The sequence below is a fragment of the Pomacea canaliculata genome, linkage group LG1 (genome assembly GCF_003073045.1).
Source record: "Pomacea canaliculata isolate SZHN2017 linkage group LG1, ASM307304v1, whole genome shotgun sequence".
NCBI lineage: Eukaryota > Metazoa > Mollusca > Gastropoda > Architaenioglossa > Ampullariidae > Pomacea > Pomacea canaliculata.
The window spans coordinates 1,056,614-1,073,797 of record NC_037590.1 but is presented as its reverse complement, the minus strand read 5'-3'; the positions used below and the strand labels follow the sequence as shown (position 1 = coordinate 1,073,797).

At 46.9% G+C, this 17,184-nt stretch overlaps 1 protein-coding gene and 1 long non-coding RNA gene across 5 annotated transcripts; one reads left to right on the top strand and one right to left on the bottom strand.

The window, feature by feature from the left end:
• Positions 1–149: 149 nt before the first annotated feature.
• On the top strand, positions 150–5,363 carry LOC112562001. Its single transcript, XR_003098762.1, has 2 exons — positions 150–1,768; positions 4,450–5,363. It is a non-coding gene; the product is annotated as an uncharacterized LOC112562001 (long non-coding RNA).
• Positions 5,364–7,948: 2,585 nt separating this feature from the next.
• On the bottom strand, positions 7,949–16,670 carry LOC112561982. Of its 4 annotated transcripts, none has more exons than XM_025234878.1 (10): positions 16,232–16,670; positions 11,956–12,467; positions 11,627–11,753; positions 10,877–11,095; positions 10,104–10,302; positions 9,797–9,857; positions 9,403–9,518; positions 8,858–8,971; positions 8,505–8,590; positions 7,949–8,054 (listed from the first exon to the last, which is right to left on the bottom strand). In XM_025234878.1, the coding sequence occupies exons 1-6, from the start codon at positions 16,284–16,286 to the stop codon at positions 9,833–9,835; spliced, it is 1,137 nt and encodes a 378-aa protein (XP_025090663.1). In that variant the 5' UTR covers positions 16,287–16,670; the 3' UTR covers positions 7,949–8,054; positions 8,505–8,590; positions 8,858–8,971; positions 9,403–9,518; positions 9,797–9,832. The 4 variants fall into 4 exon arrangements, with proteins under 4 accessions (XP_025090663.1, XP_025090670.1, XP_025090690.1 ...); XM_025234885.1 differs by having other exon boundaries at positions 8,505–8,587; XM_025234905.1 differs by having other exon boundaries at positions 16,079–16,669.
• Between the last annotated feature and the right edge of the window lie 514 nt (positions 16,671–17,184).

Below are 17,184 nucleotides of genomic sequence, written 5' to 3'. Positions count from 1 at the left end.
CTGGAATGGATAAGGACCCAGTCTTGTGCATTTGGGGCTAACAGATTCTATCATTCTATACCCAACAGTCTGTACATGACCACCTTAACATAGTGTACTTAACATAGTACATGTACCACTTAACACATGTCCATGTACATGTAGTACATGTACCACCTAACATAGTACATGTACCACCTTAACATAGTACATGTACCACCCATAGTACATGTACCACCTTAACATAGTACATGTACCACCTAACCTGGCCTCACCTAAGTGTGTACCGGTTAGCGTCTGTCCACAATACAGTGAAGGTTGGCTGTCCAAGGTTCAAGTCTCGACTCAGGCACGCAGTTCTTTATTTTCATGTGGCATCTGTTTCCAGGGTTAGCTACCTTGCCGTGATGTAGTCTTAGTTGCCGTGATATAGCTTTAGTTGCTGACTTCCTTGTCGTGATATAGTTTTAGATGCTGACTAGCTTGTCGTCATATAGTTTTAGTTGCTGGTTGTATTGTCGTGATATAGCTTTAGTTGCTGGCTGTCTTGTGATATAGCCTTAGTTGCTGGTTGTCTTGTCGTGGTATAGCCTTGACTGCTTACTTGGTGTAAAACCCCCCGCCTGGCCACGATGTCCCTCCCAAACCAGTACTGCCTAACCTGGTGCCACCTACCTAGAGGCTGCATGTCGCACACTGGTTTTCTCACTTTTTGCAGGTCTCTGGCTTGGCTGTCCGCAAAGCCGCATTTCAACTCCTGCACGATTCATAGTGTTGACCGAGTCGTTAACTATTGATTAATTTGTTAATGCCATTGATTGGGATTTCTGGTAGCGGCAGACACCCTGCCAGGTAGTTTTTCTGGTTATAAAGCCGAACAAAATATGTTGCTAATCAGAAGTGTGTGTGTGTGAGAGATAATGTGAATAGATGTAGGTATAAATGTGTTTTATGTGTGTGTGTGTGTGTGCACGAGTGAATGTATATGTGCGCGTGTGGCAGTCAGACGGTGTGGACGCATGGTGATGACTTATTGATAAGTGAAGGATGACAGTAACTGAGGAAGACAGACAAGAGCAGGGTTAGGTGACAGCACATAGGATACAGCCAGTGGACAGCTGCCAGCCTTTATCGATCTGTACTCACTAGGAAGCTCTTGCAATAATCTTCATTTGTTTCGCGGACAACAAAAAAACTTCAGCATCACCTATCCACTCAGCCTCGCACGCACGCGCGGCTAGGCTGTCAGACGTCAGCACCATCACGGGTGCCCACCCGCTGTCGGAAAGGTACTAGCACGATGACGGCAGTCGTCGTAGTCATCGACGTACTTCTCAAATCATCGTCAGAAATCTCCAGCCCGTCGTCTCGTTGGCGCCTGTGTGCGGCACGTGTCAGCTTTGATGGTTTGGCAAGCCCCAGTGCGCATGCGTGTTGGACTGGCAAGCTGATGGCTGCGCACGCGCAGAGCTAGCGCCCACCGAATATCGAGGCGCGCATCTTAAGAAATTACAGTCGTGCGCAGAAAAATCACTTTTTGTAACATTTCAGGTGGCCGTAACTACACCAGCTGCGGCAGCGACTTTTGTGGTAGCCGACGCCTTCATTGCAGTTTAGTGTCCGACACCGAGCGGCGTGCAAGTGCTTCATTACACCCTGGTGCTGGTGCAGACAGGTGGCGCTGTGACAGATGACTGACAGACGAGCCGGGGGCTGGTGTAGGCCCACCATGCTGCTGAAGCTGGTAGCTGCCGTCGCTCTTCTCAGCGGAGGCGCAAACAGCCGGAGGGTACGTTTGTAATCAGACTAAAAACTGGGTGTCCTCGTTTGGTTGTTTTTTTTTTTTTTTTTTTTAAGCTTCCTTTTACTTTTGTTGTTGTTGAGAATAGTGGATGGGCACAGCGTGTTTGAAAACAGCACGAATCTTGCCATGTCTGCTCCAAGTGTACATGACAGTGTGACATTTACGACTCTTGCAGTGCTCGTCTGTTGGTGTTCCAGAGTAGCGAGCGTGACGTTTACTGAAGGCACTTGTGTCTGTTCACACATGATAATACAAATATTATGTTTTTATGTTGCCTTAGTATTCTGCAAATGGCTGATGTAAATGTGTGATCGCCCCACAGCTGCACTAATCGGTATTAGCTTGTCGCCACAGTGTCGGAGCTGACACATTGAAGTCTCACGTGTCACACAATACCACAGAAGACAAAGATGGAGGCTGGCTACAGTCAACATCGATAATGCAAAGTGGTCATTAACAACACATACACACACATATGAAACACTTCATTCGGGTGGGGGTGTGATGAGTGTGATAGTGGTGAAATGTAAACTTCCTCCCACGCACTCATCAGCCAGCAGGTGTCGCATCCGTCGTTCTTGACCGCTTGACCAGTGACGACACTACCCACGTCGATGTAGTTTTCATGTCAGTACAACTACAGTGTGTGACGATGTTGTAAGTTGTGACTGCTGCAATGTCCAGTCCGTCTGTCGCCTCGTCTCAACTCTGCCCTTACATTACCCTAGCCAATCAGCGCCGGACCGACCGCCCCTCTACACTAGCAACACCTAATTACAGAATGTCAATTAGTGCTGTACCTTCGTGCGAACATACAGTCGTCGCCTGACTCCTCAAGAAAGCCAGCCTCGACCGCAGTAACCTCGAAACTATCATTCTGTCGCCATTACTTTTCTGCTCAACGTAACGGAAACTATTGTACTGCTCCAGCTTCTGGAACACTTCCCCGGGCACTCGAGCTGTTTGAGTGAGTCTGTGGCGAAAATCAGTCGACCTTAGTGGTGTCGCCTCGAGTGGTGAGTGATTGACTCTCTGCTTGCGACAGGAATAGCAGGTTATTACTGTAGTGGTGAATAATATCTCATTACTGTAGTGGTGGATAATATCTCATTACTCTCATCTCATTACTGTAGTTCTGGATAACATCTCATTACTGTAGGCTGAACATCTCATTACCGTAGTCTCATTACTGTAGTGCTGGATAACATCTCATTACTGTAGTAGCGGATCTGTCAGTTGCGTTTGATACAAGCGACCATGACATCCTTAAGTTACTTTCGGTGTCTGTGTGTCTGGCATTGTTTTGAACTTGTTCCAGTGCTAGCTGTAGTAGTTGTGGGCTCCACATCTCCCCCAACTCCTTGCAAGTACAGGGTGCCTCAAGGCTCTATTGTGGGGTCTCTTTTATTCTCTGTATACTGCCTACCTCTTGGTGCCAGGGTCTGCAGTATCACATGTGTGCTGGTGATACACTAGGGTCTGCAGTATCACGTGACGATACATAGCACACCGAGCTTGTGAGACCGTACTGCCTACATCACGTGACGATACATAGCACACTGAGCTTGTGAGAACGTACGGCCTACATCACGTGACGATACATAGCACACCGAGCTTGTGGAAACTCGCTGTTTACGTTCTGTCGTTATTCGCGCATAACGGTCTGCACGTGTGACGTCTCACTGTCCCCAAAGCCCTTGTGGGTCGATTCCGAGGAGAGAAGCTTCAGTGGGCAAAGCGGATTTGTGCGAACAATCAAAGGCCGATAACTTCACGCGAGGTGGCGGCCCAGCACGTCTTGACGTCAGAAATAATATGGCCGGCCGGTGCGCTGGCCGGCAGGTGGCGCTGACAGCACGTGCGGCGGGCTCCAGACTTCAGCTCGAGGCGTTGCCGGCGGATGGTGGACGAGGTCTGACAGGTGGCGCTTTGTACGTCGCCGACATAACCGGCCACAGCACTTGAACAGAGCCGGCAGCAGAGTACGTCACGTGATCCTGCAACAGTATGTCACAGACACACACTGCAGCAGCACCAGTATGTCACAGCACACAAACACACTGCAGGAAGCAACTGTCTAGCAGCACGTTGCCCACGATCCGGAATCACAAATGACTTCGACCACCTTGAGAATTTAATGAAAAGAGAGCGGATGCTCCAAACAGTTTTGAAGCAGTGGGCAGCGGCTTGACGAGGACAGAGGGTGAAGACAGCGAAGACTGCAGAGGACGGTGGATATTACCGTTGCACGCATCTCCCCCTGTAAATCTCTGGCGTGTATCCGTCTTAACCAGCGAGGGCTGTCTACACCGCTGTCCTGATCTGAGTTTCTTTTCGTTAGATATCATGAGTAGGGGTCAAGAGGTCATGTTGTGTACTTGTGTGTTCCTACTGTTATGGCAGACTGTTAGTGACTTAGAACTCAGCTCATGACCCCAGTGTTGTGGTAAAGCGCAGTACCAATGTACATTCATTGTTAATCCATCTTAATTGTCTGTATAAGGGGCAAGTCCGTGACAGAAATTTGTTGTTTACCGTGGTATACTGACTGTACCATGCTGTAGTTATACTGACTGTACCATGTTGTAGTTATTTACCGTGGTATACATACTGTACCATGCTGTAGTTGTTTACCGAGCTGTACTTGTATTATGTTCGTGTTTCAGTATCGATACTGCGGACAAGGCTGTTGTTTGCACGAATACTGCGCCTACCACACCATCTGCTATCCCAAGATCCACTGTCACCTGGGCTGTCCGACGGCACGTGCGAGCAGGGTACCTGCATGCCCCTTGTCCCGTGCAACACTTCCACCCCGTGCTCGCTGGGACACGTGTGTGACTTCCACTTCAACCTGGGCTACCACACCTGCCAGTACAACCTGGACATGGCAACACCTTGTGCGTGGACAGGGAGGGTCGCTCCATCCTCAAGCCCCTGACATGACGCAGAAACAGCCCCGCCCTGTTGGTTGGGGGAGGGAGGAAGATGCCGTAGCTATGGGGTGGGGGTGACACGAGGCTTTAGTCAACGTCCACGATGCTCACGGCCTAACCACAGAGAATACGTCAACATGAGTCGCATAACAACGCCACTTGTCATGGCAGTCGGACACCGGAAGCAGCTGACCATAGCATTATTAGTGGGTTTTTTATAAAAAAATGTGACACTATACTTATTCCAAGGGACAGCCGTGTTAATCCAGGTATTGAACGGGTACATAACCCCGTATAAGGTTTGGGAAAAGAAGACAGCGGGGAAGTGACAGCCTCACAAAAATCGGACCCGAGATACCGGACTTCCCAACGACCGAAAGGTCACGGGCTACGTTGACTAGACGCTCACCTAGCAAAGCCTAGCAGGACCACAACACCTTCCAGTAATTTTTAGCGCGTGCGGTGTTCTGTAGACAACAAGCAGTCGAGTAGTTAGCGCACCCGACAAACTCAGTATGAGGTCTTGTGGAGAAAGGCAAAACACAAGCAGCTGTCTAATGTACAAAATGTTTAACTCAGCTTTATGTAAGTAGTGGTTGCTAACGCTACATCATGTTAAATAATAAACTGCGGCAAAGTGAAAATAATCTTGCAGAATTTTCGTATGTTTGAAATGTACGGACGTCGTCGTCAGTTAGAAGAGAGGGAAGCAGTGAGGTAGATAAAGGAATTTTTGTAAACGCGCAAAGGAGTTTCAAGTCTTTATTAACTTTCGTAAAAATATCACAGTGATGAGGTAAAGCTATGTGCACCGCAACACTTAATACTTCTGTAGCTGTAAGTAAAGTGTGGAGATGTTGACAAATACACTTTCAGGGTTAGTGTGCACGTACCTACAACTATCATCGACACTGGTGGACACTATAGCCACCATCACAATTCTCGTCTGTCTGCCGCCTGTTGTCACCGACTTTCGTGTCGACTGTACTCTAGTGTAGTGTACACCGACACCACTGATGGCTGCCAGTAGCCGATGATTAGATACGAGGTCGCAATGTTGTAGGAACACCAGGTCCTCGCTCCCGGCCCACCCCTCAGATGCCGGCACTAAACTGAAATTGGTTTGTGTTGTCACGCACCACAGGCTTACTGCTGCACACAATGACCTGGCCACAGGCAGACAGTTCGGCCCTCCACACTGGCAAGTGTTGGTTGTTGTTGGCGGACTAGAGGCCTCACATGATTACCAACAGCGGAACCCCAGGTAACAGCATGAACTGCAGTAAGACTGACTGCACTTTATTCACCTGGCGGCACTGGAAGTCACCACACGCACCTCAGGGAGTGTTTAGGCCCGTAACACCAGTATTTCATATTGTATAGGATCAACACATCAGAGATAATAAATTGCATATGACAGTGTCCAGGCGTGTATGACAAGGCGGACTTCAAACTGTGACAATATGGAGACTTGAAATACAACTTGGTCACCCACTGCACGTGGTGCTGTCTAGGCTCGCCATGCCACCGGTCCCCAGCTCTTGTCTTGTTCAAGTCTGTCACTCGTGTGACATCACTGTAGCTGGGCGAGGGGAGGGAGATGTAGAAGGCCGGTGACTGAGGGCAGCTCACAGTTTTGTCGTCTCCACCATTTTCTTCTTGCGTCGGCGGGGAGGGGGAATCGGTGCTTGTTGCAGGAACTTGTCGGCATACGACATCCGATTCTGTGAAAAAAACCCACAAGAGTTTGTAAAACGTTGTTCCAATCTGACATAAGAATAATTTATTATAAAGTAGGAAATGACATTCTGCAGGCAAGAAATAACATTAAAGGACATTTGTTCACCTCGGTGTCGGACAGTAGCAGCTAGGCACTGAACTTTGGAGAAACTGTTTTCACTTCCTTTTTTATTCTTTGAAAGCTGCTATCTTTAATTTCTACTTCATTAATTTAGTGTTTACCCTTATTTATTTACATCGCAATTTCTCATTAACATGAATAGCACACAAACTTGATATTCTGTTGATTGTCAATGAAGGCAGACTGTGGCAGGTTAGATGTTACATCTGACAGCAATGAGCGAACGACTAAACTGTGATGTGAGTGTTGTTTACAGTTTGCTGCCCGAGATGGTACTGCTGCTGTTCATTACACTTTGTCCTGATATTAAAAGCACTCAGCACACGGTGCACGCTGATGTCCGTCTGAAGTATTGTGCAACAACATGCAACATGTGCAGACAAGAGCTCAACCAGCTGAACCTACTGAAACCAGTTTTGTCGCTTAATTACAACCAAAGTGGATCATTCTTAAACTTGTTTTGGTTTTGTGTAATGGCCTAGCTGTAGGATGGACAGTGTAGCGGGGACACGTGCATGCTAGTGTCACACCGACTGTCAGCACTGGGTGTCCGCAACTTCACAGCAGCTCAGCAGGTGGTGTTGTCAGATCAACATTTCTAAGTGTTGAGTGCTAACTGTTGATGTTCTGGCCTTTCAAAACCATTATTTCAGTTGTTCACTTTTAACCATAACATCAGCCGTAATTTGAGGTATACAATGCTTAATATTATTGAGATAAGAAATTGTTTGTCTGTACTTTTCCTTTTGCTTATTAAAAACTCAGGGTAGTGCTTACCTCTGTTTTTAGTGATTTCTCTTTATTAGAAACGAGGAATATGTTGTCACGTGCTCCTTGGCTGACCCCACTGTCACGGGATAGGTCTTGAGGCGGCGATCCTGGGATTTCGATGTCACGTGCGCTGACCCCACTGTCACGCGATCCTTGGCTGACCCCACTGTCGCGCGATCCTTGGCTGAATCCACTGTCACGTACCTCGGTGACCCGTGGTAGGTCTTGAGGTGGAGTTCTTGGGCTTTTGTTGTCACGTGCGCTGACCCCACCGTCTCGCGACCCTCGGCTGATGCAGGTGTCGCTTGTCCTTTCAATGACGCGGGGATTCCACTCGCGATTGCAAGCACAGGAAGGAGAAATGAAAGCAGTTCAATCGTAAATTTCTTGCGAAAAGTTCCTCGTGGTTGGGCACGTGACCCCAGTTTGCACAATGACAGCGAGGCTGGCACATAGATGCCAGTGGCGACAGCGAACTTTCCACTGCTAACTGACAATCAAGTGACACAGGACTCCTTACAGGACACAAGACACAAGACTTAAGTCAGACGACCGACAGACAGACGGACGGACAGACAGACAGACGTGCAGCCTTACTCTGGGCGCTGTCTTGGCTGAGGCCTTTGAGGAGAGGTGCGCGACGTCTGGTGGTGAGAGGGCCACACAGCGGGCTCACGTACATGTCCTCTTCTACCGACCTGGTCTGAAAAAGGTCAAGAGTAAAATAAAATGGTAGAAACTGTTCTTCACTCACCTGACACTGGGATGGAGATGTGAGACCAAATAGTTTGCTGTTGCCGCTAACAGCACAGACAGGGTGGAGAGCCCACCCGAGTCATCTGCATCACACTTAGCACGTATCACTGCCAAATGTGTGTTGGTCAGAGTTCGCGGGGTCAAGGTGCCTGTAGGTGTTTATGTGTATAACATAACCTTTTTTAGTGTTATAGGTTTCAACAGAGGGCGCTACTTGCAGATGGTGACGTACGCCAGGTGGCTCATTTGCATACATCTAGAGAGGTGGGGGAGAGAGGTACCCGATTGTCTCCTGATGAGTACTGTACACCTACTTTGGCTGGTGTGTATCACAGTCTTCAGGCTACAGGCTACAGGCTACAGGCTACATGATGTTCCAATCTTAGTCTTGTCTCACCTTTGAAAGTGCCGAGTGAGTTCGTCTGTTAGGCTGGTACAGCCGCTGTCTGGGGACCTCAGGTGGTGACGTGGTCATCACACCTGCTACAGACACGTGTACACCTTGACACACGGACTATACACGTCTGTTATCACACCTGCTACAGACACGTGTACACCTTGACACACGGACTACACGTCTGTCATCACACCTGCTACAGACACGGACTATACATCGATGATACGAGGCCTGTCTTTCACACATCACAAAGTTCACACCGATCTCAGCACACACCTGTGACTCAGTGATGTCTCACTTCACACTTTCACCTCACTGCACTCGTCTGAGTTTCGTAATGGTTGAATGATTACCTGGGCTCCTGTAGCCACCCTGGGGTCGCCATCTGGGGTCCAGCGCTGGCAGGACACTCATGTCTGGCACCGAGCCGAACTGCGGTCTTGTGTGCAGACCTCTGGCGGTGCTGTCTGCAAAGTTCACAACAACAGTCTACGTCATCTACTGTCATCCACCTTTGTATCTCCGTGCTGGGGTCAGCTAATGACACGATCGTCTTTATTCTGTTTAGTTATCAACAGGCGAGATGACAGGCAAGACAGAGAGAAGGACAGGTGGAGGTGTAAAGTGTGTCGGGTAGACTTACAGGTGGACATTACTGAGTCATGGACCTTGTGTGAGACTATGAGACAGTGTGTGTGTGAGTGAGATGTGGACTGTGTGTGTGTGTGTGTGGACTGTGTGTGTGTGTGGAGTGATGGACTGTGTGTGTGAGTGGACTGTGTGTGTGATGGACTGTGTGTGTGAGGTGGACGGGAGGTGGACTGTGTTTGTGATGGACTGTGTGTGAGATGGACGGGAGGTGAACTGTTTGTGTGATGGACTGTGTGTGACGCCCAACCTGAAGAATGTCGTGGACGAGCCGGCAGTTGACCCCTCTACTGTCCCCCACCAGTGTCGCGGGGTCGTCGGACCACTTGGTTGCTCGAGGTAAACAAGGCGGAGGTGGAGGGTCGTCTGCAAGCGACACACAGTTGTCATGGTTGTCTCCCCTCTCCATCAAGTGAACGATAGCGTGTGTGTGTAAGTGTGTGTGCGTGTATGTGTGTGCGTGTGTGTGTGTGTGAGCGCGTGTACAAGCGAGGACACTAATGGCCTTGACATTCTCATAAATCGTTAACTGAATGGATAGTGTGACTACCGAGAGTTCAAAGTAAATATAAGTTATATATATATGTTACATATGTTACATATGCGAGGTGTCTGCTGCTACAGACAAGCTGTTGTTTATTTACCCAGCACTGGAGAACTCAGGGAGACGTAGCCGGGGTTCACCGTGTCCTCTGGCTCACCAGCCTGTAAAATACAAACACAACATCCGTGTGAACAACGACATCATCATGGGATGCCATTAGTCAGTCTAGTGAGTAGTAAGTCTGTTTGTAAAGCTGTTTGTGGCAACTGTATTCCTCCTACTGTAGCCTCACTTACAGGAGATAACGACACCCACTTCCGGTGAGAACATGCGCCACTTCTCTCCTCAGAAAAACAAACAAGAGCTGAAAAGCCCACAGCCGGGGTCAGTCAGGAGGAAGGTGTTACCTTGCTAATCGTCGCCGCCAGTTCCTTGAAATCGTTGTCAAGAGCGAGGCCGGCCGCGTTGTCCTGCTGACAGTTGACTCTCTGCTCGCCTCCCGACTTCCGGTGATGTTCATCAACGCTGAGCAAAACTCACTCAGTCCGTTGGCAGCCGCAAAGTGAATGGAAGTTGGAAACAGTTTCCCAGGCGCCTTGTAGAAACCTGCAGACACCGAACTTGTGTTGTAGCAGACTTGTTTACACCTGTTGTTTACACACACACACTCAGCTAATGGAATTTCACAAACTTGCATATCTTGGGTACATTATACTTACTTCTTCATTGTGGGTACCTGCAGAAGAGTGGACATGAAGAGGGGCAAGCATACACAGAGTGAAACATAACAGACAACACACACCCACACACACACAGAGTGAAAGCATGAAACACACACACACACACAGGGGGAAGCATAACAGACACACACACTTAGAAGCATACACACACACAGAGGAAGCATAACACACACGCGCACACACACACACACACAGAGGACACACACACACAGGGGGAAGCATAACAGACACACAGGAAGCATCACACACACACACACACACACACACACACACACACACACACACACACACACACACACCACACACACACAGGAAGCATAACACACACGCCGCACACAGAGGAAAACACACACACACAGGGGGAAGCATAACAGCACACACACACACAGGAAGCATAAAACACACACGCACACACACAGGAAGCACACACACACACACACCTCGTCTGGCCAGGAAGATGTCCCTGACTTGCTGCTGACACAGCCTGACGGCGTGGGCCAGGAAGAGGTCGAGAGGTCGCGGGTCAGTCATGGCCACACACTGACGCAAGAAGTGACAACTGTCGAAGGCCCGTTGGTCTGCAGGCAGGTAGGTGAGGGCGCAGTGCAGGGTGTGGCTGCCCACCATGACACTGACGTCATACGTTCCAGGGGGCATAACTGTCATGTCAAAAGTCACGTTTTAATAGCGAGGGGGATATGGGGGGGGGAATGTCATTATCATATTAATAATGGTAATTAACACGGTAGGGGGGGGGGGGAGGAGGAAGGTGAAGCTACCGTAAACGACCAATGCTGTCTTACTCTGACCATCCTCCTTAATCACAAGGATCCGCCAGCTCTCTACAATTAGTCTTAATTATGCGAGCTTTGGGCTCGATCCCTGGCACGCGGGGTTCGCTGAACCTGAGTTCACGGAGCTAAAGGACCGCATAATGCAGCGTAGGACCAGTCGTCGCCATGACGACGTGCGGTCATTGAGTTTGCTCCCTGTACAAGATGCGGCTGGCACCAGTCCTTGGTGGGGTTTGGGGGGATCACAAGGCTAGAGTCAGCAGCTGACAGGCCCGCCACTCTTGCCTGCTGTGGGTGGTAGTCAGCAGGTCCTGTACACGACGTCCCCATCCTTACTACGACAGTTGATGTGATTCAGTCACTCCCCCTACCCCTCTCTCACACACACACACAAACCTGGGGCTGTGAATGTCAGGACGCACGAGTTGAGGCGAGAGACGGGACATGCTTGACTAGAGCCCACGACGACCTTGACCTCACTGGTGACCTCTTGACTGAAAACGATGGCAATGCTTGTTCCGGGCTGAAAGAATGAAAGTGGACGACGTGAGTGGCGGGTGGCTGAATTTCATACGTGAATACCGAGGTTAATAACATGGCGACTGACCGACAATCCTACTTGGACCAAAGAGCGTGTGTGTGTTTATGTGTGTGTTTGTATATGTGTGTGTGTGTGAGAGAGAGAGAGAAAGAGAGAGTGAGAGACAAGAGATCAAAAGTCTCACTTCACGAATGTTCTCAGGGTACAGCTGCAGGGCCACGTCAGCTTTGCCTTGACGCCGCTGGCTGTTCTCGATGATGTTGAGCAGGGCAGCCATCATCTTGCGGAGCTCGTCCTCCCTCTGGCCACAGTCCAGAACTGTCCAGCGTGACGTCACGTGGGGACTGCTGAAGACGTCACGCACATTTCGCTCGTCGTCAATGGTGACCACGACGACGGTGCTGGCGGCCGCAGGTGAGGTGAGCAGCGAGGAGAACCAAGTCTCGCGCACACAGCGAAGGAGCTGAGAGGTCGCCAGCAACACCCACACGGGACTGCGACTGCACGCTGACGTCACATCCGGCAGCTTGTCTAGGTCGTGCTTGTCGACCTCGAGGACGGTGTAGGCGATTTCCGGGAAGCTGCCCACAACACTTTGACAGTAGTCTCCCCACTCGCGGCCGTCTGACGCCAGGAAAAACGTGACGTCACAGTCGGACGTCGTCATGGCGATTTGTTTCCTTGGTAACCGACTGCCTGAAACACGTAGATTGTTCTGCTGTCATTAGCCAATCATTAACGAGGATTAATTAATGCCACCTGAATGCTTCTACATCAGATGACAGGTGATGTGTGACACTCAGGCTTACGTTAAATTGAAATCTTGTTGACAAACATAGTTTGTAGTCGCTTGCCACGTCACAGAAACACACACACACAACCACACACACATGCACACGCACACACACACACGTGCACACATACACACACACATTGTGTTTTGTCATTACATTGCTAAAAGATTCAGATACCCAAGGTAGTGATACAATAAATACCACAATTCACTTAGAAGATGAGGTTAGGTATATATGGCAAGACCAACATGAAGCACAATACACTGAATATCTGAAAACAAAAGCAGAGACAGAACTTTCAACGTTTTTAGTCGCTCTAAATAAAAGTGTTGAAGACGGGTCCTCTTGTTTTGTAGATTTTCTTCAGAAAGCAGCTTCCCACATGAAATCAAAGCACACTGCACAAAAACATCGGACCCAACCACAATGGTGGGATGCAGAATGTGCACGTACAAAAAAAGTGAAACGCAAGCAGTTAAGAACATTTAGGAAGAGCAATACACAATTAGACCTACAAAAATATTTAAACCTCAAGAAAACATTCAAAAGCCTATGTAAAACAAAAAAAGAAAAATATGACGAGCGTATAATCAGGGATCTGAACACTGCATGTAATGACCCCAATACTAGAACATTCTGGCAGAAAGTGAAAGCTCTTACAACAAATGCATATAATGATCACAATAAAATAGCTCCTCAGGCATGGTATGACTACTTTAGAGACCTCCTAAATATAACACAAACATCATGTGATACTGATTTTGACATACAGGTTGAAAGTTCAGTACATGTCCATAATAAAGGGAACTGTGAGCAATGTTTACATTTTAGCGCAAACTCAAACATAGAAGAGGAAATTTCTCACTCGGAAATACTTGAAGCTATCCGTTGCCAAAAAAAAGCAAAAGCACCTGGACCTGACGGATTACCTTCTGACCTATTTAAGATTGCAGATAACATCCTCCTAAAATTTCTACATCCCCTCTTCAATAAAGTGTTCACAAGTGGTACATATCCGGAAAGTTGGTCCAAAGCAATAATCTTTCATTTACACAAGAAAGGTGATAAAGGTAAAGTAAATAACTTTAGAGGGATTTCACTTTTAAATATTATTAGCAAACTGTACAGCTGCATTATTAACAAAAGACTGACCCAATTCTGTGAAGAAAATGAACTTATCCCAGAAGCTCAAGCAGGTTTTCGTAAAGGTTACAGTACAACAGATAATATTTTCTGCCTTCAGTCACTGATTCAGAAATATTTGACAAAACGAGGTGGACGCTTTTACACCCTTTTTGTAGATTTTTCGAAAGCATTCGACAGTATTGACAGATCTAAAACTGTTATACATCCTGCTAAAAAAGGGTGTCCATGGAAGAATGTTTCAAACACTACATAGTATGTATAAAACTGTGAAAGCGGCTGTTAAGGTTGGATCTCAAATAACTGATTGTTTATCTGGTGTCAAACAAGGATGTGTACTAAGCCCTTTACTGTTTTCTATATTTCTATCTGAGCTTTGGTCAGACCTAACATTATGTGGTGCACGTGGTATTGATGTCCTGGCAGATCCACTTGGGATCTCCCTTTTGATGTATGCTGATGACATTGCTATTGTTGCTGATTCCCCTGTTGACCTTCAACGTAAAATATGTTATCTTGAAACATTTTGTAAAAAATGGGGACTTACAGTCAATATGGACAAAACAAAAGTAATAGTTTTTAAAATGGTGGATTTTATAAAGATTGCGAAAAATGGTACTATGCTGGAAAGAAGATTATTGTAGAACCCAGCTATAATATTTGGGGATTACATTCACGTCTACACTTAAATGGGTCAAATGTACTGAAAATGCATTAAAAGCCTTTGCAGGAGTCAAGAAGATGTTATTTCAGACTAAAGAGCCTTCCAACAGACATAATCTTTAAAAATATTTGACACAAAAATAAAACCTATCCTTTTATATGGATCTGAGATTTGGGGGTTGGAAGCAATACAATGATATAGAGAAAGTTCAAATAAAACTTTGTAAATTAAATTTTAAATGTACGGTAGGGATGTTAAAAATGATAGAGCTTTGAGTGAATGTGAAGGCTTCCTCTTGTGTCTGATTCATATATAAGAGTTATTCAATACTGGTGCAGAATATTAATGGTTGCCAGAACACAGGTACCCAAAACAATGTTACAACATGTTATATTTACAAGATAAGGCAGGCAGGAAACCAACTGGGCCTCCCAAGTTTAGAATTTTATTATGTAGCTATGGTTTTGGATATGTGTGGGAATGGCAGACAGTTGGTATTCTCCCCTTATTCATCACCACTATAAAAGAAAGATTCAAGGATTGCTCTCTCCAAAAATGGCATGATTCAGTATCTTCTTCTTCTTCTTCACGATTACTGCGATTACCAGCCAGATTTACTTAGAGCAACATATATAGACCAGATATTTACGACGTGAACATAGGACGGGTCCTGTGTTTGTTGAGAAGTAATTTGTTTACCCCTTAATGGAAATACTCGTCACCAAACTAGCAACAAACCTGAATGCAAGCAATGTGATAGTCAAAGTGTGGAAGACCGATACCATTTTCTGTTAATATGCCCTAAATATACAACTCTACGTAAGAGATATATCCCACTCTTTTACCATAAATTCCCCTCACCCTTTAAGGTTGACCTTTTGTGTAAAAACCTTAAGGGTAAAGTAGCTATTAATGTAGCCCTCTATATAACAGAATGTCTGAAAATGAGGACATCATGACAGTGTACATATAATTACTTAGAACTGAATGTCATTATACTGTTTATCATTTATCTAGAAAATGTACATTACACATGTAAGACCTGTATGACATGTGCATTGCATGAGGTATAGGGATGATTGTTACTATGTTTTGTCTTTTTTGATGTTGATGGCCTCCTAAAAACTGAACGAATAAAAAAAAAAAATACACACACACAGGCGCACACATGCTCAAACACACACAGAACTCTTGCCGGCTACCATCAGTGAGTTAGACACTAGCAGACAGGTGCTCACCCGAATGTTGAGTGTAAGATGTACGATGGAGCAGTGACGGACCGTTAGTATGTTGTTACTAAAGCTACACTGCACACACAGGTACTAAGTCTACATTGTCTGTGTTACAGTTAGTGTGCAGGTGACAGAGAATACAGGTGACAACACAATTGTACTACATTTGCAACACAGTTGGAACATAAATGACAAAGTAGTTGGAATACATGTGACTTTAGAGTCTGAAGGTGAGAGGTAGTCTTCAGGTGGTGCACACCTGCTGTGATGTAAATGTTGACATTATATAAATGTTGACATCATATAAATGTTGACATCATATAAATGTTGACATCATATAAATGTTGACATTGCCTCCATGTCCTTATTGTCAGTTCTCTATTCTTACCTGGCAACAATCCGGCCTTTACCTACCTCTAATCAGCCATTTCTCCAGAAAAAAACAAATGTAAACAGATCAACAGATTATCCCACCTTGTTGATTCCAGACCTAACGAGCTGTCTTGAGCCCCTGACACACTTCACTGCACTCAGGTAACAAAGGAAAAGCCCTCGATCGCAGGCTGTCTGCCGTGTGTGTGTGTCAAACATTCAGGCTGAAGGAGTGAAAAGAAAATGCAGGTGTACCTTGTGACAGTGAGCTGTTGTAGTTACAGCCAGTGCTACTGGATATGACCAACATACAAACATCGCCGGTGTAGACACAGGTAGGTAGACACAGCCATGATACAAAGGTGATCCTAGAACCTGCTCTCCACCTCAAAGGTCCTCCACGACAACGGCGACAACAGTGGGCACGAGGACTGACGATCGTGATCACAGCTCTCCCTCCACCTGCCTTTGTACACAACAACTGTTTGCAGTTTCTCAATCACCTTTCAACATTCAAATCGAAGTGCAGTCTATTCATGTCTGACCGAGACACAGATCACCAGGTGTGCGGGTGTTCAACAATCGAAGGTGAGTTGGTCGGTCGTCTGTCAACTCCTGGCCTGTCGACTGAGCGGGTGGTTGGCTGGAGGCGCACTGAGGGCCTTCACAGGGACTGAGGCACAAATACCCACCCTGGCCACCCCTGGCCACCCCTGGCACCTGCCCCACACCCCTGTGAGGTAAGTATGAGGAAGGTGACATTACCACCTCGGGTAGATAGCAAGAAGACTTATTGCTGTACGTCACAAGGTCAGGGCTGGAAGGGGAGGAGGGAGGGGTGTGGGAATTTCCGCTGCACCCAGAGTAAGTCCTGGCACAGAAGTGTGACACAATCGTGAGTAAACAGTTCACACGTTTACACACAGGGAGTGTGATTTGAGTTTTATGCTGTCAGCAACTAATGGTCTGTGATGGCAACACGGTGCTACACAGCTGTGATGGGACTGTGACATATATATATATAATGCCGCTGTGATGATACTGTCACACATATATATATATCACAGCTGTGATGACACTGTGACATGTATGTATGTATGTATAATGCCACTGTGATGATACTGTCACACATATGTATATCACAGCTGTGATGGGACTGTGATATGTATTTATCTAATGCCACTGTGATGATACTGTCATATATATAT

Coding starts and splice junctions, on each gene's coding strand:
- LOC112561982 (XM_025234878.1), bottom strand. CDS start 16,286: ATGTTGGTCATATCCAGTAGCACTGGCTGTAACTACAACAGCTCACTG. Junction 12,468..16,231: donor CAACAGCTCACTGTCACAAG/GTACACCTGCAT, acceptor TACGTGTTTCAG/GCAGTCGGTTACCAAGGAAA. Junction 10,303..10,876: donor CATCTTCCTGGCCAGACGAG/GTGTGTGTGTGT, acceptor CGGTGTCTGCAG/GTTTCTACAAGGCGCCTGGG.